Source organism: Nanorana parkeri, unplaced genomic scaffold (genome assembly GCF_000935625.1).
Source record: "Nanorana parkeri isolate BGI_ZX_2015 unplaced genomic scaffold, ASM93562v1 scaffold526, whole genome shotgun sequence".
Lineage (NCBI taxonomy): Eukaryota > Metazoa > Chordata > Amphibia > Anura > Dicroglossidae > Nanorana > Nanorana parkeri.
Genome location: NW_017306794.1, coordinates 500,599 through 528,522, shown reverse-complemented (window position 1 = coordinate 528,522; position 27,924 = coordinate 500,599). Strand labels below are relative to the sequence as shown.

The 27,924-nt window shown below is 46.0% G+C and overlaps 1 protein-coding gene across 2 annotated transcripts in view; it reads left to right on the top strand.

Annotated features, from left to right (window-relative positions):
- The window catches only part of IPPK (inositol-pentakisphosphate 2-kinase), a 325,056-nt gene that overhangs the window by 288,560 nt on the left and 8,572 nt on the right, over positions 1-27,924 (top strand). For both annotated transcript variants that reach the window (XM_018561475.1, XM_018561474.1), the window contains 2 exons: positions 4,091-4,193; positions 27,137-27,216. In XM_018561475.1, coding sequence (XP_018416977.1) covers positions 4,091-4,193; positions 27,137-27,216 — 183 coding nt within the window. The remainder of the gene's footprint in view (positions 1-4,090; positions 4,194-27,136; positions 27,217-27,924) is intronic.

Here is a 27,924-nt window from a genome sequence, read left to right as displayed (position 1 = left end):
CTTGCAAAGATTTCATTTTACGCCACAGTCGCTCAAGAGCACAGCTATGTCCAGGGCCGGCCTTAGGGGTGTGCGAGCTGTGCGGCCGCACAGGGCGCCATGGCAACAAGGGCGCCATGCGGCCGACACAGCTCGTCCTGGGGGCGGCTTCTCTGCCCCTCACCGATGGCTATCCGATATGACAGCGCTCCCTCGTCCGCCCCCCCTTCAGGGGGGTGGCGCAGGAGGGAGCGCTGCCTGCTGTCAGGATGGCGAAGTGGTGAGGGGGAGAGAAGCCGCGCCCGCAGCTGTCAGGATGGCCGAGCGGGGAGGAGATCGGAGCCGCTGTTATCCTGTCAGTTTCAGGATGACAGCGGCTCTGTGCGTGGCAGAGCGCGGGATCGGTAAATATCATTGATGACGTCATCGGCGTGTGACGTCACCTGACGCCACGTATGCATGGCGTCATGTAACGTCATGCTCCCTGCCTCCAAGATGGTGGCACGCATTCACAGAACACGCCGGTGGCCAACATGGCCTCCGCACATTCTCAAACAATATCATTGATATTTACTGGTCCTCCATGTGAGAAGGACAAACACTGGAGCGATCGTCTGATCACTACGGTTTTTGTAAATAACTGGGCCGAAGCCACCCGATGTAGTACTATGTGTGCCCAGTTATGAATGAACAGCATGTGATTTACATCACAGCCTGTTCATTCAAGATTTCCTCAATGGGGAGAAGCAGTCAGTACAGAGGCTCCTCCCCATTCAGAAACAGCTGATAGTAAATATTTCTCTCATCAGTTTCTGAATGAATGGGAGGAGCCTCTGTACTGAGTGCTTCCCATTGATTGAGTGCTGAGGCTGCTGAATAAGAAATTGAGGATTTGGTGTCCTCAATTTCTTTTCTATTTAAAAATGGAAATGTCAGGGGTCTGTTTGGACTCCTAATATTTCCACGAAGCTCCCCCAACAGTAAAAAAATAAATAATAATGCTCAGCATGTTCGGCCGACCAGAAGGGCAGAAGGAGTTTAACTCAGCTGATCCAACATCTGGATCGGCTAAGCCCAACCTCCGACAGGCTACTCGCTGCTGTTCGGTCTATTCTTATACATGCCGAACAGCAGTGAGTGAATAGCCGAATGCCGCTAAGCGGCATTCGGCTCGGCTGTTCTGCTCAGACTCTCTGTGGGACCAAGCAGAACATAAAAATAGTTAAAAAATAAAAATAGAAAACTATTGTGCGTCAAAAAAAAAACAAAACTTTTTTTGCCCATAGGAATGCATTGCTAGATTTCTATTGGCTATTTCAATTTGCAATAGCCAATAGCAAATTGGCTATTGTACCCGCCCTCTGCTGCATCTGACACTTTATTTTTATAGACTCTATTGTAGTTTGACATTTATTGTTTGCCTTCTGTTGTTTTATTTGATAAGAATACTTATACTGTGCCTACAAGTTTAATACCTTTTAATAAAAGTTTTATTTTTATCATACTTTTTGATATGTTTCTTTGCTGCTTAACAAAATAGGAGTCTTTAAATTGTGCGGATATTGGGGAAAATGGGTGTGGTTACGGGGGGTGGCCACTGAAGGGTGCGGTCACTGAGGGGCGCTGTAAAGCTTTCTCGCACAGGACACCTAAAGGCCTAAGGCCGGCCCTGGCTATGTCTCCTGAGACTTCTGGTGTTGGTCAGTTTGCCAAGGTTGTAGCACTTGGGGCCTAGTTCTGTGTGTTATGAGGGGAACAAGTGTGTCCAGGGATCAGAAGAGAAGAGCGAGCTGTTGTAGGGCAGGATAGTGGTAAGATTCTGTTGTAGAGGTAGTCAGTAGCAGAAGTGTTTGTCCATTGCATCAGGTCAAAAGAAGTCATTAGACTGAGGAGTTGAGAGGTTGCTGGAGTGTTAACATTAACTGGGTTGTTAAATACACAGAGGGTATTTCAGAAGAGAAAACAGAGCCAGGCAGAGAAGTCATCAATGAAGCATTATACCAGGCTGGGAGGATGATAAATCACAGCAAACCTCAGAGAGCCTGGGGAAAAAAGACAGGTATCGTGAGTTTCCAAACCGGAGAGGGATGGAAAGAGATGGCGAAGAGTATGACAGTGGGCTGTATGTGCAGGGGAGGAATGCAAAGGGTATGACAGTAGATGGTAACAAGAAAAGTTAGGATATGACAGTGGGCAATATGTGCAGAAAAGAGGGGTATGATGTGGGACAGTATGTGCAGGTGAGAAGTGCAGAGGGTATGGTAGCAGGTAGTCTGTGCAGAAGAGAAGTGTTGAGGGCATGATAGTGAACCGTATATGAATAAGATGATTGCAGAGGGTATGAAATTGGCCAGTACGTGCGGAAGAGGAGTGAAGAAGGTAGTATGACAGTTAACAAGCATGTGCAGAGAAGAACTGTAGAGCGTATGACTCCGGGCTAAATGTGCAGGAGAGGAGGATGATTGTGCATTGTTGGCTGTCGGCTAGAAAAAGGGGATAGGTGGCACATCTAAAATTTAGAAAGCATTCAGTATAGGGAGGCTGGATAGCATCAAGTTTCTCTTCAGATGGTGGCATAGCTGGAAAAGGATGAGAATTGGTGTGTGGGACAAGAGTTAGACAACCATGGAGGGATAAGCGTCTAAAGTGGGGTGTGTGTGGCATCCATTAAGGGCTGTGCCTGGAAATGCAGTGGGTGTGAGGTGACTGGGCAAATATGTGTATTAGTGGAGGTGGGGCAAAGTGGCCATGGAGGGATGTGAGTCAGCCAGGTTGGAATGTGCGTCAGCAGTTGGTGAGGTGATGTGTGTCTGGGGAGGAATGTGAGGTGGATAGCTGTGAGGCAGCTTGGGGTGGATGTGTGTCAACGGGCAGGGGAAGGGCCTCATTGAGTGAAGTGGCCAAGGAGAGATTTCAAGTCAGTGGTGGGTGGTTATATGGGGTGCCAGGGAAGGATGATTAGGCAACTTGAATATGCAAGCCTTGGAATAGTTGAAATGATCAAACATACAAGAATCCTCAATGACTAATAATGGGAAGCACTATATTGGTATTTGTATGTAATTTGGCTGCATAAGAAGGAATGATGAAATTGTGGATCCTCTCTGGGTTTTAACTTTTATATGAATTAGTACTATGTTGTAATCAGGGTACATATGGATTAATAAATTATATGTTTTGTATCTTTAAAAACCTTGCAATGGTATGTGCCTCTTTAAACCCCATTTCCTTTTTTTTTTGTATACTTAAATCTTCTTTTCTCTTCCCCCTATCCCGCCTCTCTCCTCTCCTCCCACTTACCATCAGTCTATCTTCTTTACTCCTAATACAGTTACATGTGTATACTAACTGATTTCTTTCTTTTTATGAAGAACTTGCCTGACTCGTTCATGAAAATGCTTTTTTTTTAAATCCTATCATTGCTTCTAATTAATATAACATAGAATTTCTCACCACCAGTCCAGGCCCTTTAATATACACTTATTATCCTGATCTCCCTTACTGCTTGTAAGGGCGTTTCCCCTTTGACTCCTCTTTTTTGATTAACTGGGCTATATCCTACCTGTAATAAAAATGTAGTAATGTTCTTCTGTTTATTTGTATTCTTTTATTTCTATAGGTTAGGGCAGCCTTGGCTCCCCAGCTGTGCTGAAACAACAAATCCCATCATGCTTTCTGCCTCTGGGAGTCATGCCTGTGACTTGCCATGCCTTATGGGATTTGTAGTTTGAGCGCAGCTGGAGAGCCAAGGTTGCCTACCCCTGGGTTAGGGCATGCTTCTGCATCTAGCAATTAGCAATTTTTTGTTACGTCCAGCATGTCTGAAGCAGGTTTCCAGTTCTTTTTTGGTGGTTTAATTTACGTACACAGACTTTTTAATTAGACCTAAAAAATTGACAGCTATAAAAAAAAATAGGAAAGTGGAGATTTTGAACTTCACGGGGTATGTGGTTCAGAAATGTACATGAAATAGGAGACAGTGGCAATGTCAGACTACATACGAACAGTGGAATATGTATAGAGCATTTCTGATATTGAAGCCATTTTTACTCTGACACAGATCAAAAGATCCATTATATGCTTTTAACAATGTGTATACATTTCTTTGCAGAAGCACTCTGCTGTTGGATGGACCTTATGATGAAACATTTTTTGGAAAGCTTAAGGATTTATCTGTAGAAGACAATGGCACTATAGAGTATGCAGTGACTAAGGTAAATTATAACATTGCTACTGAATTAGTCCCCCTTTAAAGCAAGAAAAATAAAGCACACAACAAAAAGGGAAAGCACCTTTTCCACCCTTGTACTTGAGCCTGAATAAGTGGCATCGGATAGGGATGTCCCGATGCCACTTATTCAGGCCCAAGTACAAGTACATCCCCTCATGTACTGGCCGATACTTTTTCTTAAAGGGCCAGGTGACTCCATTCATGTTAGCAGAGTATAATTGTAAATGTATTGTCTGCACTGTATTAGCAGTGTGTACTCTGTATGTGGTACATAAAGGAGTATATACTGCTAATACAGTGCAGACAATACATTTACAAATATACTCTGCTTAATAGTGCCCCCCCTCCCCCTGTCCTCACTCACTCTGCCGGTGTTCGAACACTGGAGAGAGCAGCGACGAGTCAGCGCTGGTCCGGTGGGAGGAGCTCCAGGTGGCTCAGAGGTGCCGGCCAGCTAAATTAGAACCCCCACTCTCGCCGGACCAGCGCTGACTCGCCGCTGCAGGTTTTTTTTTTCTTACTTACCTCGCTGAGCGTCGCGCCACTGCTGCTCCGGTGGGCGGCGCTCCCAGCTGGTCATCTGGCAGTCTCCGGCCACCTAAAAAAGTGAGAGCCGCGATCCGACTCGATCGTTTCAGGCAGGCCCCAGCGACACACTATCTCAGACAGGACCTTCTTTGCTGTGGTAGTGGCATTGGCGCATCGAACAGGCCATGACTCCGGCCAGCCGGAAAACATATCCACACAGACTAAGGCATGCTCGAACGGCTCACTCCTTGGCAACGTAATGTAGTCTATCTGTATGCGCTGAAAGGGATATTTCGGTTTGGGCGAATGCCGTTCTGGAGGTCTCACAGTTCTGCCAGGGTTTTGCAAAGCACAGATGAGGCAAGAAGCTGTAAAGTTGGTTGCTGCAGTAGTGAACCCAGGAGCAATCCATTGCACTTCTACCTGCGCACACATAACCATCTTTGACTGATGTTCTGGATAATGACTCGAATGGGCCATCATTGAAAAAAGTGATCTTGGCAAACACCATTTGTTGCCCAGACCCCAGATCTCATCTGGACCCTGTGTAGCCCCCAGAGCTGTCCACTTTCTCTTCTCCTGCTTCTCTGCCTGCCTCTGCAGTTTCTTAAACTCCTCCAGAGACACATTAGAAGGGACGGCCAGCATCCGGGTCTCTACCGAGGGGTTCAGAGCACCTTCCTTGGCAGCTCTATCTGCTAAGGCGTTCCCATCGGCCTCCAGGGTCCGATCGGCTGTGTGTGCCTTCACTTTCAGAATGGCTATTTCGTGTGGCAGGCTGAAGGCAACGAACAGCCTATCGATCAACTCCGCATGTTTCACTGACTTCCACAAACTAGTCAAAAACCCTCTGGCTTTCCAGATTGGACCAAAGTCATGTGCTATCCCAAAAGCATACCTAGAGTCTGTATAGACGTTAATCATCTGGTCCTTGTGGATCTCACAAGCCCTTGCCAGTGCCCACAGCTCAGCCTCCTGTGCTGACATGTGTGAGTTCAAAGATCCTTTCTCCACAACCTCACTGACTGTAGTTACAGCATATCCAGTGTGTGGCTTACCGTCTGGGGTGAAATACCTGGAACCATCGACAAAAAGGTTTTTGGCCTCTGGGATGGGAGTCTCCCTCACCGGACTGATGGCTGTTGACTCAAGTTCCATCAAAGAAAGGCAGTCGTGGTGGTCCTCAAAGTGATCCCCTACTAAGTTGGAAAATTGGTTAGAAGTTGAGAGGTTAGGATGGTTAGTAAAAGTTGGAAAATTGTCATCTTTCACACCATTATCTCCCCCCTTCTCTTCCTCCTTAATAACAGGAAGAAGAGACGCTGGGTTCAAAATGGTGCATCGTCTTAGAGTCAGGTTAGTAGGTGTTAGGAGAGCCACTTCGTACCTAGTCAACCTGGCAGCAGAGAGGTGTTTGGTCTGGGCCTGATTCAGGATCTCCTGCACCGAATGGGGAGTATAGAGGGTCAACGGGGAGTCCAAGACTATGTCACCTACCTTCTGTAATAGTACAGCGCAGGCGGACACGGCTCGTAGACATCCCGGTGAGCCTCGGATGACTGTATCTAGGGCAGTTGATAGGTACATGATGGGTTGGTATCTGGACCCATGTAGTTGGGTCAGTACTCCAGTTGCGTGGCCCTGATTTTCATGGCAAAAAAGATAGAAGGGGAGGTCATAGTTGGGCAGACCTAAGGCAGGTGCTTTGGAGAGTTCCTGGGTCAAATCCTGTAGGAGGATGTTACCTCATAAAGGGGCCCTAATTTGGATGATATGTTAGGGATCCAATCTCTGCAGTAATTGATATAAGTCCGAAGATGGCTCTCAATTGTCGAGTGTTGCGAGGTCTTTCAGGGTCTGGACTCTCTGGGTGGTTAGATGTCGGGTACCCTGAGATATGCAATGTCCTAAAAAGATAAACTTTTCCTTGCAGAACTGTAGTTTCTCCTTGCTAGCCTTATTACTCGTGGACGCCAGATGGTTAAGCAATGATACAGTATGCCGATAACAAGCCTCCCGCGTGGGACAGCAAAGTAGTAAGTCATCCACATACTGCAGCAGTACCACCCCTGGATCAACCGGGGCCCACTGATCAAACACGATCTTAAGCTTGCAACTGCATTCCGAGGGACTAGTCACCGACCCCTGAGGGAGACGTGTCCAAGTTAGTTGTTGACCCTGGAATGTAAAAGCAAAAAGGTACTGGCACTGGGGGTCCAGTGGTACTGAGAAAAATGCATTTGTTAGATCAATGACAGTGACAAATGTTGCATTTGGTGGTATAGAAGCTAGCAAAGCAAAGAGGAGCATCACTAATAATAATTTTGTTCAGAGCCCTTAAATCATGTACCAATCGGTATGTTGTTTCCTGGCCTTTAGCTGTCTTTTTGGCCACTGGGAATAGCGGAGTGTTACAAGGCGATTTAGTTGGTGTTAGGACCTTTTATCTGTAGATATCGGTCTATTTGGATCTTAAGACTATCCATCTGAGCAACACTCAAGGGGGTATTGCGGTAACCGGGGTAAAACACTTCCTGGTTTGATGTTAATCGTTGTTGTCGGAACTGGCAGAAGACCCACATCATACTTATCGCTCACCCAGACCTTTGGATTCACCTCTGCCAGTACATCCAGCTCCAGGAAACAACCGGGGAGTTGTATTCGGTACGGTAGCGCTATCATCGGACATAAGCGTTCATCAGACAATGCGCTGCTGACCACAATACCCGTTGGCGTGTACTCGATGACTGCCTGTATTTCTGATAAAATATCAGCTCCTAACAAATTAATGGGAACATCATCCGACACTAGTACAGACCTAATGGCTTTTGTGTGCTGCCCTAGCCTGCAATGGAGAGGTTCAGTTGTTTGTAAGGACACTGTCTGACCCGTGAGACCTACGTTTGGTGTTGTTTCACCCGAGAAGGAAACCTTGCCTCTGAGATCTTTAGATTTTAAAACGGTTCTGGCCGCGCCGGTGTCAATGAGGCAAGGGAGGGGGTATTTTAGTTCCTCGATAAATACGTTGATGCGGGCTGACACCGGTCTGCCAATGTCCTATGATGAATCATAGGTGTTGTCAGCCATCCCTACAACCAGAGTCGCTGGATCGTCCGGGATAAACTGCCATTTACCCCGCGGACCAGCTTGTCCCGTCAGTCACGTCTTATATGGCCTCTCCTTCCACACCCATAGCAAACCGGTACCTTCCTGGGTTGAGTGTCATCTCTTGACCCTTGGTTCCCTCGCTTGTCTTTTTGCTCTATGGGTCGTTCTGTGTAAGGGGTTTGGGAAACAAAAACCTTAGATGTTTTCTCCTGCTTCTTCCGATCCATTTCTCTCTTTATAGCAGAAAGAGTGGATAGGAGGGCTGTCATGGACATCTCACGAAATTCAGGCCTGGCTAATACTAGCCTGTCCCGAATTTTTTAGTATGGGTCCCTTCTAAGAATTTTGTCCTCAACATGAGATGTACTGCGGTAAGACTCTGGCCTTCGGCTGCTGCATCAGGACCAACCGTTAGATCGGCATCTAATGCAGTCTGCTTCAGGCGACGCCAAAAACAAGCGCATTCCTCTTCAGGATTTTGGCTCAGTTTCATTATGTCCATGGTGGAGGTGGCCCCATACAATTCTGGAAGTTTCCTCAGTAGGGCCGTACAGAACTCCGTAAGGAACATGCCACACCACCCTCTCCCCCTGGATCCTTTCCCCGTTAGCATCAGGCGCTCTCTCGTATTGCTGCACCCGGCCTGGATAAGTACCAGGGGCAGGTATATACTGTGGGGGTGGTTTCAACGGTGGGCTAACATAAACAGTCTCACCCACAGTTGTTCCCGGAAATAAGCCCCCCAAGGAGGGATGTAGCATAGGGACAGCGGTATCAAAACTCCTTAATGCTCTTATACACTCCATACGGTTTTGTCTCCTAGTAGCAATCCCCCTTGACTCACATAGCATTTGTAAATCCCCAGTTGAGAAAAGTTCATAGTTAGCGTTGGAATAGGAAGGAGAGGTTTCAGATGTTATAGTCGGAGATTGAGGTAGAGAGACAGTGTGAGAGACTTGCGCTACAAGATGGAGAAGTTGGAGAAAGAGGGGCAGCAATAGTGGGACCAGCTATAGCCGGGGTTTCAGGAGAGACAAGAGTAGTTTCAGCATCAGAGGATCCAGCTTGTCTCAGACTGGGCTGCTGTGGCCGCGGCTGTGGGTATCAGTGCTCGGTCTCTGTCAAGTCTGACTGGAGCAGTGTACGGGAGTCGGTATGCGGAAGCAGCTGACAGGCGGCGGGTGATCAGATCAGTGATGGGATGGAGATGGTTTAGGGAGAGAAGAGCGACGCATTTCGAGGTAACCCCTCTTTTTCAAGCCGTTCCACTCGAGCTTGAAAAAGAGGGGTTACCTTGAATGATCAGCTGCTTCCGCATACCGACTCCTGTACACTGCTCCAGTCAGACTTGACAGAGACCGAGCACTGATACCCACAGCCGCGGCCACAGCAGCCCAGTCTGCACCTGACACCGCTGGGTCTCCCCCACACTGCCCAGATTCCGCATTCTCTAGCGGCACCACGGACAGAGTCCCCTCTCTTCGTTCACAGCCTCCCTCCCTTCTGTGGACGAATTCCTCCAGGCAGCACACCAGTCAGATTCGGGCATACATCACGAGTGTCCCGATCCACCACACAGGCCGTCCATCTCCTGATTTCTGGATCCACATGTAAGTGTCAACACATTGATTTTTTGCCATGTCTTGTCCAGCTAGCTAGTGCTCCATTGCTGTTGTGCCCTTTGTGTTCTTTTGTTGATCTGCATTCACAGGTTCTCCTCCTGTTTTCCAGGGCTGCATGTATGTCTGTTAGTTAGCCTTCCCCATCCGAGAGCGCTGTTTGTGTCTTTTTGTTCTTTTGTAACATTAAACAAAGCAGTTTCTCAGTTCCCTGTGTCTCACCCCTGAAATTGGAGCAAATTCCACTCTGGGATGATTTACAGGCTAACGGTATATAAAAAAAATAAAAATCCTCCAAATGCGGTTTCTCCCGTATAAGCGCTAACAAGATCAAAATTCTGCCTCTACAAACCCAAATCACCTCTTTAACACAAAGCGGACTTAACACAGAACAAATTGTACTACTTAACTCACACTAAACGTTAGACGCACTGTAAAATCCACACACTATACAAAGTTATTTCACACGGTGACCAGCACTATGAAAATAACTCAGCCACACAATGTTATGTCATTCACTCTCTGCCGCACGTTTAAAACAACAACTAGCAAACTCCATGCATCCGTCGCGTTGTACTACAGGAATGGTTTTACATTTAACATAAACCCCGTATAAAAACCCTCTAGGCTGTATTGACCAGGGATCTACAGAGGAAATATAGACTATCCCCAGCCAATACACCTATCCCTCCCTGTACAAATATGATTCCCCCGTCCTTATACACAGAGTGAAAAAGCAAAAAGAAGGTTCTTTTGCTGAGCGCAGCGTCCCGCAACAGCTTGCAGAGAGACCAGATGCCGGCTCTAGGACAACAGAGATTTCAAAAACTTAAAATAAAGTCTTACCAACTATGCTGGCTTTTTCTGCTTATCCAGAACCGAGATCCCAATCTCCCTCCCTTGGCAAGCTGCTCCGGAAACTGCGTCGGCTCCTAAAGACAAGGCTCGCCAGGTGTCATGGATATTTTGGTTGGACTTTGCGCAGGAATCTCCGGTGCACTAAAAGGTACACATTTGGTATTAAAATGCACCCAGCACAAACAATCCTGTTGCTGTATATCAAAAGGAAAGGAGAGTACACCAACATGGCTGAACAGTGAAATGCACACACCTCATTCTTGTAACACAAGGAAGGATGAGTCATGTTAATTTTCCCGAACAGCCATGTGGATGCCCATCCCCCATCATCGTCAGCATGGATCCCATTCAATACTGCTCAGAGTGACCAGTATCTAGTAAGATCATTCTACTTGTTCTTATAGGTTTGAGGTTTCGCTTCACTAATGTGTACATACATTTGAAGGCAAGAAGCCCAGCGCATTGCACTTAGGGCTCACAAACCGGCAAATGCCTCCACACACTGTGAACATGTCTCCAAGCCCATGAGAAGGTTTTCATACTGACGGTTTTACCACTGGTCCCGATTCAACCCAAGTACCCTCTGCTAGAGCGTTCCTCGGTTAAATCCGACACAGGGAGACCGATAACAATACCTAAAACACACACATCCTAGAAAAAAATGTCCACATAATTCCATATAATAAAATTTCCACAACAGCCTATGTTCGCTAAAGCGACCATGAGCTTATAGCAGAACTGCAAATGCCACCGACGTAAGGCATACTGAGCTGGCCAGCCTGGAACACTTTTGTTACGCCGTATGCCTTACGTCGGTGGCAGCGAAAGGGTTAAGGAAAAACTACCAAAAATGTGTGGGAAAAAAACTGTTTCCCCTACATATGCTATGATACATTTATTACTAGTAATTTTTTTGGTAAAATACAAAAGATGAGGCCATGTCAATAGATACCAAGTATGCCAAGCCTTAAAATTGTGCGCGCACGTGAAACCGCAAAAATACCCACTACCCAAAATTACACATAGGCAATAATTTAAAAGCTTTTATCGTTTATCAGTTTAGTGTTATCAGTGATTGATGGCCCTAGAGTTATCGCTTGCAATCCCACTGTTCGCAGTGATATGTAACGTGTGGCGCAATTGTCGTTTCCGTGCGTAGGTGAACCCGACACGTATTAACGTTTATATGTACGTATACGTGGGTGTGGGGGACTTAGAGATTTGTTTGTGTTTTTTTTAATATGTGACTTTCATTTATTTAACACTTAACGTTATTGCCATCACATAGGGGACTAACAAGCCCCATTTGATAGCATGGGTATACACTGACGGGTCCTCTGTATAGAGACAATTAGGGGTCTATATGACACCTAATCAGGGCTGTCTTTAAGGCTGGGCAAAATGGGCAGCTTCCCCGGGCCCTGTCACTGCTGTTGGGCCCTCTCCGGGCCGGCACTGCCGCTAGAGAAACAAGGCAGCCGCCTAGGGTGCACTGTCGCCGGACGCAGTCTTGGCCAGCAGCAGCAGTGTCAGTCGGTGGCATAACTAGGAGGCAGGGGGGCACTCACCTTCCAGGGACCAAATCAGTGAGGCAGTCAGAGGGAACAGCCTAAGGAGCTCTGACTGCTGTCTTTGCTTTCACTTTCCACTGATAAGGAGGAGAAGATAGTGCCGAGATCCCTGGCAGAAGGAGCGCAACACACAGCAGTCTTATGAGATTGGATCTCTCACTCCATGGGGAGGCTGCAGCTTACCAGGGAACTATAGAGCCCAGCAACAAGGACCATCCTGACCGGAGCAAGGTACAGCTTTCTTCAGAGTGTCCCGGCTGGTGAGTCATTGTATAGACATGGCATCCTCCCAGGTCAGATGATGATCTGTGTCCCCCTCACACTGAGATCACTTGAGGGGGTAGGGAGCATAGTAGATGGGGGGGGGGCAGAGCTGTGTATACATCAGTCCTTTTAACCCTAATTTACTGATGAGGGGAAGCCAGAACTGTGCTTTCCATTTTTTGGATAGAATAGGCTACTGGAGGTAAAGCATGGGTTACATGGGGTCTCACATGTGGCCCTTAAAGCCATTAAAGTGCCACATATGACGATCGGAGACATGTGACGATCGGAGACTGCTAAAAGGTTACAGGAGATGATCAAAAACCACTGACATGTTACAGGAGATTATCAGAGACTGCTGACATGCTACAGGAGATGATCAGTAGACATGTGCACCTGCACAAAATTTGTTTAGTTTTCTTTCGGATTTTCCGTTATTTTGTTTTTCCGGATTCGGATAAAATTCGTTAGCGGTTGTCTGTACGAATTTCCGTTTGTGGATGAATTTTCATTGCAGCAAAGTGACATTGGACAAAAAAAGTGTGAGGTTCCCCCCCAATTGATACTAGACCCTTTAGGTCTGGTAGGAATTCTTAGGGGGAACCCCCCAAAAAGGGGGGGAAATGTGGGGTCCCCCCTAACATTCCTACCAGGCCCTTGAACTGAGCACAGGCCCGCTGAACGCCGTGACAGTTCGTGTGTTTGCTGAACACACGAATTGCCGATGTTAGAGTCGAACTTACGTTCGACTCGAACATTGAGCCTGTGCGTAGTTGTTATTCTATGCAGTGGAAGTGGTAGGTGGCAGATTATCCACACATTTACCCTAAAAGGAGATCTATTGGGAGAGTGAATTACACTTATCCCCATAGTTAGAGACAATGTGTGACTCTGAAGCTGTCACACATTGTCTCTATACATTGAGAACTGAGTGATTACAGACCTCTGATCGCGGAGTTCCCGATCATCACTCTGAAAAGAGTGGTGACTATCTGTCACAGTAATCCCCCCTCCTCTTTATTCACCCAGTGCTCATTGCAGGGACAGATGGGGAGGGGGCGGGCACAGCTGGCTTTGGATCTAGAGAGGCAGAGCCAGCTGTCAATCAGATAGCGGGGTGGATACTGACAATATTGTTGTGTTTTTTTCCCAGCGTCAGCATATAGCAGACAATATTGGATGGCAGAGGTAAAATGGCAGGGGCCCAAAAACATGTTTGCCCAGGGTACAATCAATATTAAAGATGGCCCTGCCCCAAAAGTTGCCTAGGTAACATTTCCGGAAATCTTGAAGCCATGAGAAGAAAAAGTGGGGGGTGGGGGGGTTCTGGAAAAAATGTAACTTTTAGGAAACATTTATAAAAAATTCAGTGTTTTAGTATTTTTACAAATTGAAAGCCATTTTGTTACACTAGGAACGTGAAATGCAGTGTATATAAAAGTATTATGCTTGAAAAAAGTACAGCTTATTCAGTAAATAAACAGAATTTGCATTTTAACATTTTATTTTTTATTACAAATGGAATAACGAGGACTGTATATGTTAATAACATTTCAACTATACATGAGAACAGGTAACCACCCAGCTCAAAAGCAGCAAAACAATACAATTGTTCCGTTGTTTTTCCAGCCCTTCCCATCTCTACACCTAGGGACCCCTAAGGAAGCTGATGAAGCACAGATCTGCTTCCCCAGCTTCCTTTATGGCTATAGCAGCCAGAGTAATGATGGGCTGAATGTGGAAGTGATGAAAAAACACCACTTACGCATACAGAGATCGGAGAGGAGCTCAGCAGGTGGGAGAGTGCTGATCTCCCTCCGATCTAAGTGCAGAGAGCCACCGAGTCGGTCCTGGGCCTGCAGGGGGGGACAGCAAAGTTCGGGATAAAAGACGGTGGAGGTGGGGGGGGGGCAGTGCTGAAACAGGGGGGCACACTGTTGGGAACTATACAAGCGATCGGGTGCCTCTACAGACACCCGAACGCTTGTATGTAACAACTGTTACCAGCTGTTTATAACTGTTACTGTGTTAAAAGAAAACAACAAACGTGTGTGTGCATATATTAGGGCTGCGGAAATTAACGATTAATTAATCGATTAATCGTTAAAATGTTTAATCGATTAAAATTAATTCGATCAGTAATGAATATGAGAACAGCTGTAACACTCACCTCTCCGCCGGCTTCCGGGTCTTCCATAAGTCCCGTCGAAGATTCGGTGACGTCACGGACATCGACGTCAGCGGACTCCTCCCCCCTTCCCTTCTTTAGCCGACGGAGCCACTTGGGCCGGACAGTGCCCGCATCCCAACACTCTCCACATCCTGCTGGGGCCGGACAGTGCCCGCTCCCCAACAGCCCCCATATCATAATTGGGCCGGACAGAGCCCCCAGCGTGGCCGCATACCACCTCTCAATGTCACCGCCAGCCCTGCCTCCCACCTTCCTAGTGACGGCCATCTCTCCTAAGATCCCTCAGGAAATCGTTAGGGAACTGCAGCCGCATTCCCAATCTCCTCCTCCGGGTGGCAGCAGAGGTACATTGCTCCACAAAACAGCAAGTAACAGCAACACTTCCCATTTAACCTGCCATGTTCCAATTGAACTGTGGTTGCTGCCAAGCTTTATATATTCTGCATAGACTTGTGTCGCCCCGCTGTGGTAGGGGGTTGTACCATCCACAGCCAGATGCGTTATAATTAATCGAAATTAATCGATTTTAAAAAAAATTTGATCAATTATTATATATATATAGCCACCCGCTAGAAGGCACTTGCCGTCCGCCCGTTTATTTACAATGGGGAGTGGTTGAAGATTAGTAACTGAGTAATGAAAGATTAAGAATTGTATCAGCAGTTTTTCCCACATGCCGTCCCCCAAACTAGTAAGAAAGTACGTAGATGGGTATATTGCTACTTTGGAAAGCCCAATTAGCGAACATCTGTGAGATGCAGGAATTAAATGGACGGATGCACTAAAATTAGTACTTATCTGGCACATACACCTAGAAAGCCTTTGAAAGGTTCACCTTTTGAATTACTTTTCAGAAAGCAGCAAAGACCGAACTCTCATGACTTGTAGTGCAATTGCGACATGCACTAACTGACTCCCCAAGTGTTTTTGCCAGGTTCTGAGCTAAAGGACACTCAACACTACCTTAGTATGGGAGATTGAGAATTGGTTAAGCAGCACTTTGACAGGCCTCTGCAGCCTAATCGGAAGGTCTTTTCCAGGCCCTGCTAACAACTGCAACAGGGTTCCAGCCACGTTCTGTGAGGAATCTACCTTAGCTGTGTTTGCTGTTGGGGCATCGCCTAAACTCCTTCACCTGACCCGGCATCTTCCAACATTGTTTTGTGCTGTCAGGGCCACAATAAATGCCTATTTATTTAAACAGAATTTTTTGCAGGATAAGCAATAAGATATAGTTTAATGGAGCCCGTCAGAGGAACCTGAGACTCTGTGGCCTACCTGAATCAATCACCGACCTACAAGGTATCGCCATTGCCTTTTCTCTTCCGTTCATTGAAGGACACAGGAAACTGATTGTAGATCATGTACCATGGTAATATCGCCACTTGCAGGAGAAGGACACCAGGCACAAAAGAAAAGACAGCTTAGGGGCGGCCCCTGCTGGTGGCCAAACCCCCCCACCTGCTAACAAATCTCCAGTTTTTTGCCTAGCGTCAGGAGTAAGGTGGTAAGAATTTCTTCAGACATGACGGATGCTCTGGTGACCTCCCTGAGATTGTTGCAATCTGATTATGCCTTCCCTTCCGATCGTCTGCTGCCGCATCTTCTTCCTAGTGTGGAGGCCAAGGGGATCCAGGTCCTGCTCATGACTCCAAACTGGCCGAGAAGGGCTTAGTGGTGCATCTGGTCGTGGACATGCTCTAGTGTATTTCAATTCAGCCAGATCTTCTATCTCAGGGTCTTCTCTTCCACCCTGCTTTACAGCCGCCGCTGTTAAAAGCCAGGTATTGAAGGTATTGTTCAGGTGTTTGCTATTAGGGGTCATGAACCTCCTTTTCCTGTACATAAAAAAAAGGAGGTTCGTGACCCCTAATAGCAAACACCTGAACAATCTTGTAACGCATCCAACAAAAAAAGGTGCCAGGTGACGCAGCCTGACACTTCTGAGGACCATCTGTAAGCATGGTCAAGGAATCAGATGCACAAAATGATGCTGTAACATCATACACAAACAAAGCCCATTACAGGGCCGCTTGCAAAACCTCAGACAGAAGCACTATGATGAAAAGCCCAAGATGCCCCAACAGCAGAATACTTTACACGTCCATACCCTTGACCAGTTGGTCTGATCACAACCCTGTCCTTATTTCCTGTGTCATTTTATCCTCCAGAGACCTACTACCTCTACCTGGTCAATAAACAACTGTCTCCTCTCTTTCAAACAATCCTTGGTGAGTTACTTTCCAAATCAGAGGACTACTTTTCTTTAAATGCTGGTTCTGTTTCATCTAAATTGACATTATGGGTAGCTTACAAAGCTGTTTTAAGAGGTCATATCATACCCCTTAGTCCGATCACAACCCGTCCTTTTTTCCTGTTGTTGAATCCTCCAGAGACCTACTACCTCTCCCTGGTCCATGAACGACTGTCTCCTCTGTTTCAAACAAATTTTAAGTGGTCATGTAATTCAACTGGCTTTTAAACATAAGAAAGAGTGGGACTGTTGTCAGCTTGAACAGGGCCTGGATAAGGCATCCACCGCCTTTAAAATTTTCCCCTGTCTCTATTCATAAAATTCTTGACCAACTGTGTTCGGAACGTAATCTTTGTCTCACTGATCAGGTGAAACGCCAATTGTGTTGGACCGAACAGAAATTTTACACCCACGGTAACAAGCATAGTACCATGTTAGTGAATAGGCTTACGACTTTTGCCCCAACGTTCTCTCCAATAACCCTTAAAACGAGGCGTAGCATCTGCACGAGCAAACCCTCTTTCGATCCTCGAGGAGTTTCCCACCACTTATCTAATTTCTTTTCATCCTCCCATCATGCTTCCACTCCAGATATAGATCCCTCCCTTTCCTGACTTCTACCCAGAGAGAAGTTGTGGATTCTGACGTTACAAGTGGCTAAAGTGTTACAGGCTATTAAAATGATGGAAGTCCAATAAATTACCAGGGCCTGATGGTTTTTCAGCTCTCTTTTATAAGAAAATGTCACCATTGATTGCACCTCATCTCACTCAACTATTTTTTTGTGTGTTTTATGTTTAATTCGAAAACGATTTTACAAAGATTTAAAAAATCTTACAGCAGTGAAAAATCACCAAAAGCACAGTCGAATATCTCAAAATAGATAATCTTAGAGAAAATAGCAACAAGCAGAGTAATGAAACAACCAGCCACCCCTACATTTCAGGTTCCTGCACATTGGGGTGGATAAGAGCACAAGGTGTATTTGAACTGAGGGCAAGAGGTCAAGCAGTAGAGGAATTAGGAGAATACAATAGTAACACCTGCACAGTGAGAAGGAAAAAAGAGAAAGGGCAATACAATAAAAAGAACAGTGAACATGAGACGATAGACATAAAGCATTACCTGGGGATCCAGTTCTCCTCAGATCAACTCCTCTTCGCCCATATGACATCAGTCTGTACTAAATATCAGGAACTGGGCTATAAGATTCTCACTCAATGGTCCAAGACCCCATCGGTGTTACCCCAACGATTGGTCACCCCAATACCAAAAAAAACCTAAATCGACCCTACTGACCTCAACAATCTCAGACCAATCTCCTTACTCCCATTCACTTCCAAACTCATAGAACGCCTTATCTACAGCCGCCTGAGCTGCCACCCCGCTGATAACATGGAAAGTTAAAAGGACAGCATGCCAGGATACAGCGCTACACTTGAGGGGTTAAATTGGAGATATGTGGAGTTTCCTTGTACGGTTTGAGCAGCTTCAAAAGCGTATGGACCGGGGTGTCCAACCGAAGAGTAAGTTAAACAGAGAAGGGAAGGGAGAAGCGCTGCAAGCCGAGTAGGGAACAGGGCGATTTTTCGCAGAACCTTGTAAGGTGGGGGAGGGGGGGCTGGAAAACTGGGAGCTAATATAAGTTCCCAAACTTCCGTGGTTAGTCCAATTAGTTCGAGTGTGGTCCCAAAAATAAAAAACATAAAATTGTGGAGGTAAATGAAATGGCGTGTACAAAAAGAGAAAAACAGAAAAAATCTAGGGACTTACCCATAGGTAAAAGATATTACGTGGTCATCGACTTACATTACACTCCCCTTCATCTAACACACCAGGGCCATTGGTCCGCCCACACGCCCGCCCCCTGCCTCTCTATAGGCTGTTTTTTCACGCCCAGTATTGAACCCTCCCCTCTCTTCCCTTTAAAAAGTTTCCCCGCCATCTCTTCCCCCTCCCTGGCTTGAAAAAGAAGTGAGTTACTTCGAAACGCGTAGCCTTGATTTCCTCGTTCCACACAGACCCAGCCTCCGCCAGCCTCGTGCCTTTTAGTTCTGCCAGCACTGGACACACATTGATTGTTCCAGTTTAGCCTAACACCATCACGCTGGCACCCTAACCACGGCCGCAGCATCGCATTATCAACAGCCGCCGGCTTCTCCCCCCTTCCCCCTCAGCCAGTTTGATGCCCGTGAGTTCCATCTGTTCTGGATACGAACCGGGGCTTCTGGGCTTGCAGTGCTTCTCCCTTCCCTTCTCTGTTTAACCCCGCTGATAACAACCTTCTTGATCCCTTACAGTCCGGCTTTCGCCCCCTACACTGCACTGAAACCGCCCTCCTAAAACTCACTAATGACTTACTAACAGCTAAAAACAATGGCCACTATTCCTTGCTCTTGCTATTAGACCTTTCTGCTGCTTTTGACACTGTTGACCACCTACTCCTAAAAAAAACTCCACTCCCTTGGCCTACAAGACTCTGCTCTCTCATGGTTCTCCTCCTACCTAAGTGTTCCTTTAGTGTAACCTACAAATCTAACTCTTCCTCTTTCTGTAGGGGTCCCCAGGGATCTGTCCTTGGACCCCTTCTCCTCTCTATCTACACCTCCTACCTCGGTCAGTTAATAACCTCACATGGCTTCCAATACCATCACTATGCCGATGACACTCATATCTTTCTCCTCCACAACTCACCCCCTCAGTGTCCTTGCATGCCACTAATCTACTAACTGACATATTAGTCTGGATGTCACAACACTACTTAAAACTCAACCTTTGAAAAACTGAGCTCATGATATTTCCTCCCGCCCGTGCACCTTTCTCCAACTTTTCCCTTGAGATTGTTAACACAACTATCCAACCCTCCCCCCATGCCAAGGTCCTAGGTGTCATCCTTGACTTGGACCTCACCTTTCTTCCACACATCCAATCGCTATCCAAATCCTGCCGCCTTCACCTTCGTAACATCTCCAAAATACGCCCCCTTCCTAACCAATGAAACCGCAAAATTACTCATCCACTTGTTATATCTCGTCTTGACTATTGCAACTCCCTCCTCATTGGCCTAACTCTACACATGCTATCCCCCCTTCAGTCTATCATGAATGCAGCTGCTAGACTCATTCACCTAACCAACCGCTCAATGTCTGCAACCCCCTTCTGTCAATCCCTACAGTGGCTTCCAATAGCCCAAAAGATAACATTCAAAATATTAACAACACTTACAAAGCCATCCACAACTCTGCCCCTGGCTATATCTCAAACCTGGTCTCAAAGTATCACCCTAACCGTCCCCTCCGCTCTTCCAAAGACCTTCTGCTTTCCAGCTCCCTCATCAACTCCTCCCATGCTCGCCTCCAGGACTTCAAAGACACTTAAAAGATCTCCACCTTTTAGCGGTGGGAAACTCTACAGAGGGGGCAGATTAAAATTGCTATTGAGTCTCAAGGATCTTCAATGTGGGTTGAAAGGAGTAGAGCTGCAAACTCCGAGGAGAAAATAAATTCCATCCAATAGAACCAAGTTTTATAAAATGTTCCCATCATGCCTTTCTTAGACGCAATTAAATCCTCCATACGCCGGATTTCATTCATCTTTTTAAACCACATAGCAATAGACGTAGGGTGGGTTGTGCTCCATAGGGCTGGAATACAGCTCCTAGCTGTATTTATAAAATGCAAAAGAACATATTTCAGATACGCTGTTTTTGGGATGTAATTATGGTGTAAAAGGCAGAAGGCCGGTTCCATTGGAACTGGAAAGTCAGTAAATTTTTGTAACAGTGTACGCACTTCTTCCTAAAAAGGTCTGATTAAGTGGCAGACCCAGAGCTCATGCAGTATTGTTCCATCAGGTCAACCACATCTCCAGCAGTCAGATGGAACTGAAGGCATAAGGCGATGTAACACCGATGGGGTCTTGGACCATTGAGTGAGAATCTTATAGCCCAGTTCCTGATATTTAGTACAGACTGATGTCATATGGGCGAAGAGGAGTTGATCTGAGGAGAACTGGATCCCCAGGTCATGCTCCCATTTGCCAAAAAAGGAGGGAGATGAGTTCTTCGGGGGAGGGGGTTCAACAAAGCGAGCCTGAGTGACACACAGTGTCCAAGCGGTATATCAGGTTCACATTCCCTTTCAAACACCGTCAGGGGACAATTATAGTCCTTAGCGTGAGGCAGTTGTACCCTACTCCACAACCGCAAGTGAGACCATTGAATCAGAACATATCATCTCTAAAGCAGCCCATTCGTCATTTTTAATAGTGATTGCTTCTAAATAGATCAGTTTTAACCATGAAGCGAAAACCAGAGTCCTCTTGTCACGTACCTGAGCGGAGACTGAATGGATGAGGGGGCTGCCATTGCTCCTCTTGTCCAACACCCCTTGGAAGTAGGGACAGGGAGTGTGTGGACACAGAGTAGCACAAGTGCCAATGAAGCAGACTGCACTGTGTGAGTCCAGGAATCCAGGGGCCCAGACTGCAACAGGAGATAGAAGCAGGTCGAGGATATAGTCCGAGATCAAAGCCAGCCAGGCAACAAAGTACAGAATCGAGAACCAAGAGAGATGTCGGGGTCACAGGCCGAGATCAGCAGATCAGCAAAGTACCAGGCAGAGAGCAATCAAGTAAACAGGCCGAGGTCTCGGTGGCAGGTAGCATGCGAAAGGAGTGATCAGGAAACAAGTCGAGTCAGGTGCAGGAATCAAGCAGACCATATCAAATCACAGGGAAACTGGAACAAGCTGAAGATCTTCCAGCAACCTGTGCACATTACATGCTTGTTTATATAGGCCAGCCCATTAGTGCATGTCCTATGCAACTTCCTGTGTGCCACCCTGTTGGTCTGTGCACGTCTTCTTTCATGCGTGTGTTTCCACGCATGTTCCGTAGTGTACATTTCCGCGCGCGCCTGCGCACTATTGCATGTTTGGTAGTATGTACTGGGCTTTTCATACACCTTGGACAAATCCCGGATTACCCAATATCGGGAACATCGGGGATGGAGACGGGGAAATGTCTTCCTTTTGGAAGAATCTACAACAAATGACTCATGTGGGGAAGACCGTAGGGTGAGATTTTACTGACTTGGGAATGTTATCCACACATCAGGGGAGTGCTGATAACCAGCCTCAGCTTGTTTAATACCAACCCATGGCTTCAGCGAACCGTGGCAAAACCAGTCCACCACCTTCGCAAGATGGCACGCGGGCTAGTACATAACATCTGGCAAACCAATACCCCCTCTGGTCTTATGAAGTCAGAGTACTGTCAACTTGATCCTAGGAGTCTTTTGCAACGGATGTGAGGAAAGAGGAAGGAATATAGATTGTCAAAGTCTGTAATTGATAAAGAATACACGGTAAAATGTTCATTTTCAAAATATTACATCTGTCGAACCTTTAAAAAAGCCCTCAATGCCATCTAGACAAGTCAGCCTTGATATCCTTTAAGAGAGGTGGGAAGTTGATTAAGGTAAGCAAAAGGTAACACAAGGACTGGTTCGACCAACGAAAAGGAAACTCGGTGCATAGACGCTCTAATTGGGATTGAGGAATCGTGGAATTGAGCGTCTCAGATTTTTGATAATTAATTTGAAAGTTAGAGAATGCTCCATCGAGGTGGAATTCCTGCAATTAATTAGGTAAGGAAACCCCTGGATTTGAAAAAAAACAACAAATCATCTGCGTATGCTGCCACCTTATGTGTTCTTTCCCGACCAAGATCAATACCTGAGATATTAGTTATTCCATATTTTCCGTAGGAACGCCTCCAGGGTGAGAATAAAAATTAAAGGGCAAAGGGGCAACCCTAGCGTGTGCCAATAAATATTGGGAATGCATCAGAGAGTACCATTCACCCTAGCTCGCGCTGTAGGAGAAGTATAAATAGCCTAAATCCAGGTCATCATGATATTTCCCAAGCCCAAAGATCTAAGGGTCGATTTCATAAACGTCCAATCTGCTCAGTCGAATGTCTTTTTTGGCATCTGTGGATAGGAGCAAAAGGGGACTTGACTAAGCACGAGATGCATGAATGACATCTAAGACCCTGATGACATTATCCCTGGCTTCCCAGGTGGGCATAAACCCAACCTGATCCAGGTGGATAACACTATGCAAATGAGAAACAAGCCTAGAAGCCAAGATTTTTGTAAACAGCTTGAGATCTGTATTGAGCAGGGAGATTGGCCTATAATTTTGGCACAATAGTGGATCCTTACCGGGCTTAGCAATAATCAAGATGTGTGCCCTCAGAAAAGCTGACGCTTTTAAGAAATGGGGTGATAAAGTGTCCAAAAATGTCTTGTAATAAGGCAACGTAAGACCATCAGGACCTGGGGCCTGTATTAGTTCTAGCGAGGTCCTCACTGGTTATAGGAGCTTCCATAGAACTGACGGCCTCCTCAGAGAGCGCCAGCATGCCTGCATCAGCAAAATATTAATCCTAGATCTAAGAAATAAGGCAGTCTGAGACAGGTGGTGCTCGGCCAAATTATACAAGGCGGGGTAATAATATCTGAATACAGCAGCTATATCTTCGGTTGTTAGCCTTCTCTAAGCGATGTCAGTTCCGAAAAAACTAATTGTGCCAAGGACCATTTATGAAGAGACTCCAGGCTATGGATATCCAGCAACAAACGGTCAACCTGCGCTGAGTGAGCTTTCTTTAGCCTGGCGCCTATTTCAACTAGCATACCACAAATCTATATTTTATTCTATCTAGAAGGCAATGCCTTCTGCACCTCCCAAAGGGTAATAGGGTCACAGACTGTGGTGTTGTTACAGGCAAAGTAAGTAGACAGATTCGACTGGATCTCTGCTACAAGATGAGGATCCTGCTGTAGAGAGTCATTTAACCTCCATGTCCACGGACGATTAACAAGTCCAGGGACAACAAAACAGGGGCATGGTCTAAAATAGAAATATTTCCTATGAAAGCCTCCTGAACCTTGTGCAGAATATGTTGCTGAATGAGAAAAAGATCAATGCGAGAGTAAGAGTGATGTGAATTGGAGTAAAAGGTAAAATCATGTTCCTTGGGATGTAACATCCTCCACACAACTAGTTGCTACCTTCAAAGCCAATTTTTTAGCCTTCTGAGAGCAGCATAGGAAAGGTGTAAAGACGATTTCGAGTTATCCATGACCGGATCAGATACCATATTGAAGTCACCCTCAAGCACAAGAACACCTCGACAAAGTCAGACAAACTCTCCAGGATCGCCTGCAGGAAAGGAATCTGGTCAACATTTGGTACGTATAGACTAGCAAATGTACACACACGGCAGGCTGGTTCCGTATAGCAACAAAGCATGGGGATCAGAGCCTGTCATGCATGCCTAGACCAACCGAGCCGCCCATCCGTATCATCAGTTGCTAGGCAGAAGGCGGGTAAACAAATGTCCCAGTCTTCGATCTCTGCCGCCTGTCTGCAAGGAACAGCGGGTGGGAGAGACGAGAGAAACCACGAGGAAGATGGGAGGAGGGGAGGGAAAGGGAAGAGGTACTGGCATCCTGCATCTCTAGTTCGGGAGCAAGCAGTGTACCTTTTGGGGGCTCAAAGGAGCAGCTGCCTTGGGCCCCACAACACTGACTGGGCCCGGGGGAACTGCCCCTTTTGCCCTGCGTTAAAGAGGGCCCTGGGTGTCCTGAGTCTCCTCTGTAGAGCTCATGATCAGCTGAATAAGTGCCAAAAGACTGGCAAGCAGAGCAGGACCGGATATCGGGATAAATGTGCGTGCTTACTCCGCCATGTCTTGACCATGCCCCCTCACTCCTACTTTTCATTCAGGTTAAAGGAGAAATATGGGGTAAGTGTTTTTCCCAATAGTTCTACGGGTCATGGGACGACACAAACTAGCATCCTACCATGACCCAAAGCTCAGTAGCTCGCTGTATACTAAGACCGCCGCAGCCGGTCGCATTACTGTCGAGATCCACCCAGCTGCGTGATTGACAGCTGGCTCTGCCTATCTAGAGGCAGAGCCAGCTGTACCCGTCCCCTCCCCCGTCTGTTCCATCAGTCAGCGCTGGAGGATCGGAGGGGGGAATCCCTGCAGGGAGCCATGAGGGACAGTCATGGCTCTCTGCAGGGACATGATCGAGAAGCGAGCGACGGTATATGTTCGCTCACTTCCCGATCTATTGAGCCGACGTGTGACAGTTTCATTGTCACACGTCGGCTCGAACTATGAGGTTGAGTGAAAATCACTCGCCTCATAGTTCTCCTTTAAGCACGGAGATTGGTTCTCCCCCACTATGTTAACAGCAAATATAGTAATGATTCCAAAATCAAGACCCTCATAGATGGTCCAACTATAGGCTCATCTCATTAATTAGCATAGATATCAAACTCCTTACTAAAATTCTGGCCTCTAGGCTTAAAACTTTTCTTGCCCAGATTATCAAAAAAGACCAGGTTGGGTTTGTCCTTAAGTATCAAGTAAGTGATAGCGTCCATAAAGTACTTCATCTTCTCCATCTAGTGCAAGATCTAGATCTCAAAGTCTCCTTTTGCTGACATTTCAAAAGCGTTCATTATTTATCTTGGTCCTACTTGACTGCTGTCTTGCATCGGTTTGGCTTTGTTTCACAGTTGCTCGCATGGGTAGCAGCCTTTTATAGTACCTCTCAGGCAAAACTGCGATATTATGGGTTTGAATCTCTTCTATTTCCAACCCCTGTTGTTTGTATTGGAACTGTTGGATGAGGCCATCCACATGAATATCATTGTTAAAGTAGTACAGATTGCAGGTCTTCACCTCAAATTGTCCCTTTTTGGAGATTGTTTTGTTGTCTTTAACTTCCCCATCAACATCTCTTCCGAACTAGTTCTATCAGGTCTCTGGGTAAATCAATCTAAGTCAAAAGCGTTGTTTTTTTCTGTCCTGCTCTATGGTTTTGAACTTGCGTTCTTCGTACACTTTTTAATGGACAGAGGCGTAGCAGTATTTAGTTATCCACCTTACGCTGAATTATGATTCCCTTTATAAAGCAAACTTCCCTCCCCTGTTTCGTAAACTAAATGTTCTGTTGGACTCTTGGCGGTCTTCCCTATTTCCTGGGTAGGCCACATCAATGCAATAAAAATTACTTGCCTCTCTAAATTATTGTATGCACTCAGGGCTCTATCGGCCTTGATCGCTGGTCACATTATCCGTATACAATAACGGAATTTGCTCCAATTTATTTGGGGTAACTTGAGGCACCAAATCTCTGAACATTTTTCTCCCCAAACTTTGGGTGGCCTATCGGTGCCTAATCTTCATCACTATTACGTTATTACATTACCCCTATTGCCCGTATGCATACTTCTTCTGATCCGCCTCTTTGGACGATGTTGAATTTAATAGATTGCTGCCCATTGAGTCCTTACCATGGCTTCCCTCGTCCTATAGGCTGAACCGTTTGAACCAGCTCCTGAGTCACACTCTTCGTCTCTGGGATTCTGTTAAATTTTTCTTTCTTCTTTCCCGGTTGCGAAATTTCAGGTCCTTTTCGATGGTGGTTGGATCATGGTTTCCACAATGTTTATTCCCTTCTTTCACCCTCAAATGCCCCGACTTTCCAGTATCTTAGTGAAACTTATAACAGGGCTATTACAGGAGTACATTTGCAAATCTACTGGTGTGACCCAAGGTCAGCATATAGCAGTCTACTGCCACCTATATGTTGACAGAGCAGAGTCATGGCACAGCCGGGAAAGATCACGCAATCATGGCACGCCGCCTCCCCTGTCTATCCCTCCAGTGAGTGCTCAAGGAATAAAAAAGGTAGGGGGTGACAGTCACTGCTCTTTGCAGACTGTGAGCTGAGCGATCTCAGTGCTCTTTATAGAGCCGGGACGTGACAGCTGCAGTTTCTAATGCTGGCTCCAAGTGTTGGAAATACTTCTCCTTTAATTGAAAAAAGTTTAAACTTTTATTTATTTTAAAGAATTGATGCATACCCAAGGTCACAGGTGCATATGTAAACACCAATTGTGCACCACATATTGGGTATCCCCGGCAGAATAGTTCTAGGGCCACCATTTATGGGTAACTCTAGATTAATGAGCTGTAAAGATTTTTAATGTGCAACCTATATACAAATTTGGGTATTGCTTTTTTTTGTCATTTTATGGACATTTGAAAATCAGGAGGCTTGACACATTTGACATTCACTTTCCACTCTTTAATTTTTTACAGAATAACAATATTTTATTGTGTTTGTGTGAACTAAAAGAATTTAAGTATATTTCTAACTAAATATATAATTTTGATAAATATTTGTGCAAATATCATGCAAACAATTCTTCCTGTTTTCAGAAAAGTTATACATTTACTTTCCATTTCCCTCTGTGGTTATTTCTATGTTTCAGCTCTCGGTAGCAAATGCAGCAAATGCAGCCATGGGCATGTTATGCCTACTTTATTATGAGCTGCTGTGTATTTACCTAAATTGGGTTTATCATTTCAGGTTTGGGATGTAGTTTTTTGGATGCTACATAAATGCAGCTGTCACCTGCAATCTTCTCTCTCTCTTCTCAGATTCAACAATACAGAGTGGCCATGACAGCCAAGGATTGCTCCATAATGGTTGCCCTTTCCCCCACAATGCCGGAAGATCGGTAAGAACAGGTTACTGTTATGTGATATTTCTAGACTGGTAGTAAGAGTAACTTAAAGGAGAACTATGAGGTGAGTGATTTTCACTCCTCATAGTTCCACCTGACCTGTGGCGATGAAACTGTCACAGTTCGGCGCAGTAGATCGGGAAGTGAGCGAACACATACCGGCGCTCACTCACTTCTCGATCCAGTCACTGCAGAGAGCCGTGACAGGGGAGGGTCTGGATTCCCCCCTCCGATCCTCCAGCACTGACTGGCGGGAACGGATAGGGGAGGGGGCGGGTACAGCTGGCTCTGCCTCTAGATAGGCAGAGCCAGCTGTCACTCACGCAGCTGGGTGGATCCAGACATAATTGTCTGGATCTGTTTCAGCTGCGGCGTATAAGTATACTGAGCTTTGGGTGATGGGAGGATGCTTGTTTGTGTCCTCTCATTACCCTTAGGAGAACTATGGGGAAAAGCCCTAACCCCATAGTTCTCCTTTAAACATAAACTTAGGTAGTGTGTGATTTAGCACTCTTTCATGTTTACTTCTCAGCCTTCTTTAAAGTTTATAGGGATAGAAATGCTGAAGTTGTAAATGCATACATGTTTTTTCATAGCGCAAACCTCCGAGGTGAGGCACTGACCTAAAGCAAATATGCAAGAGTTACAATTTTCAAATTTCACTTGCTGCATGCTCTTTTTCCAGGTCAGATGTGTATATAT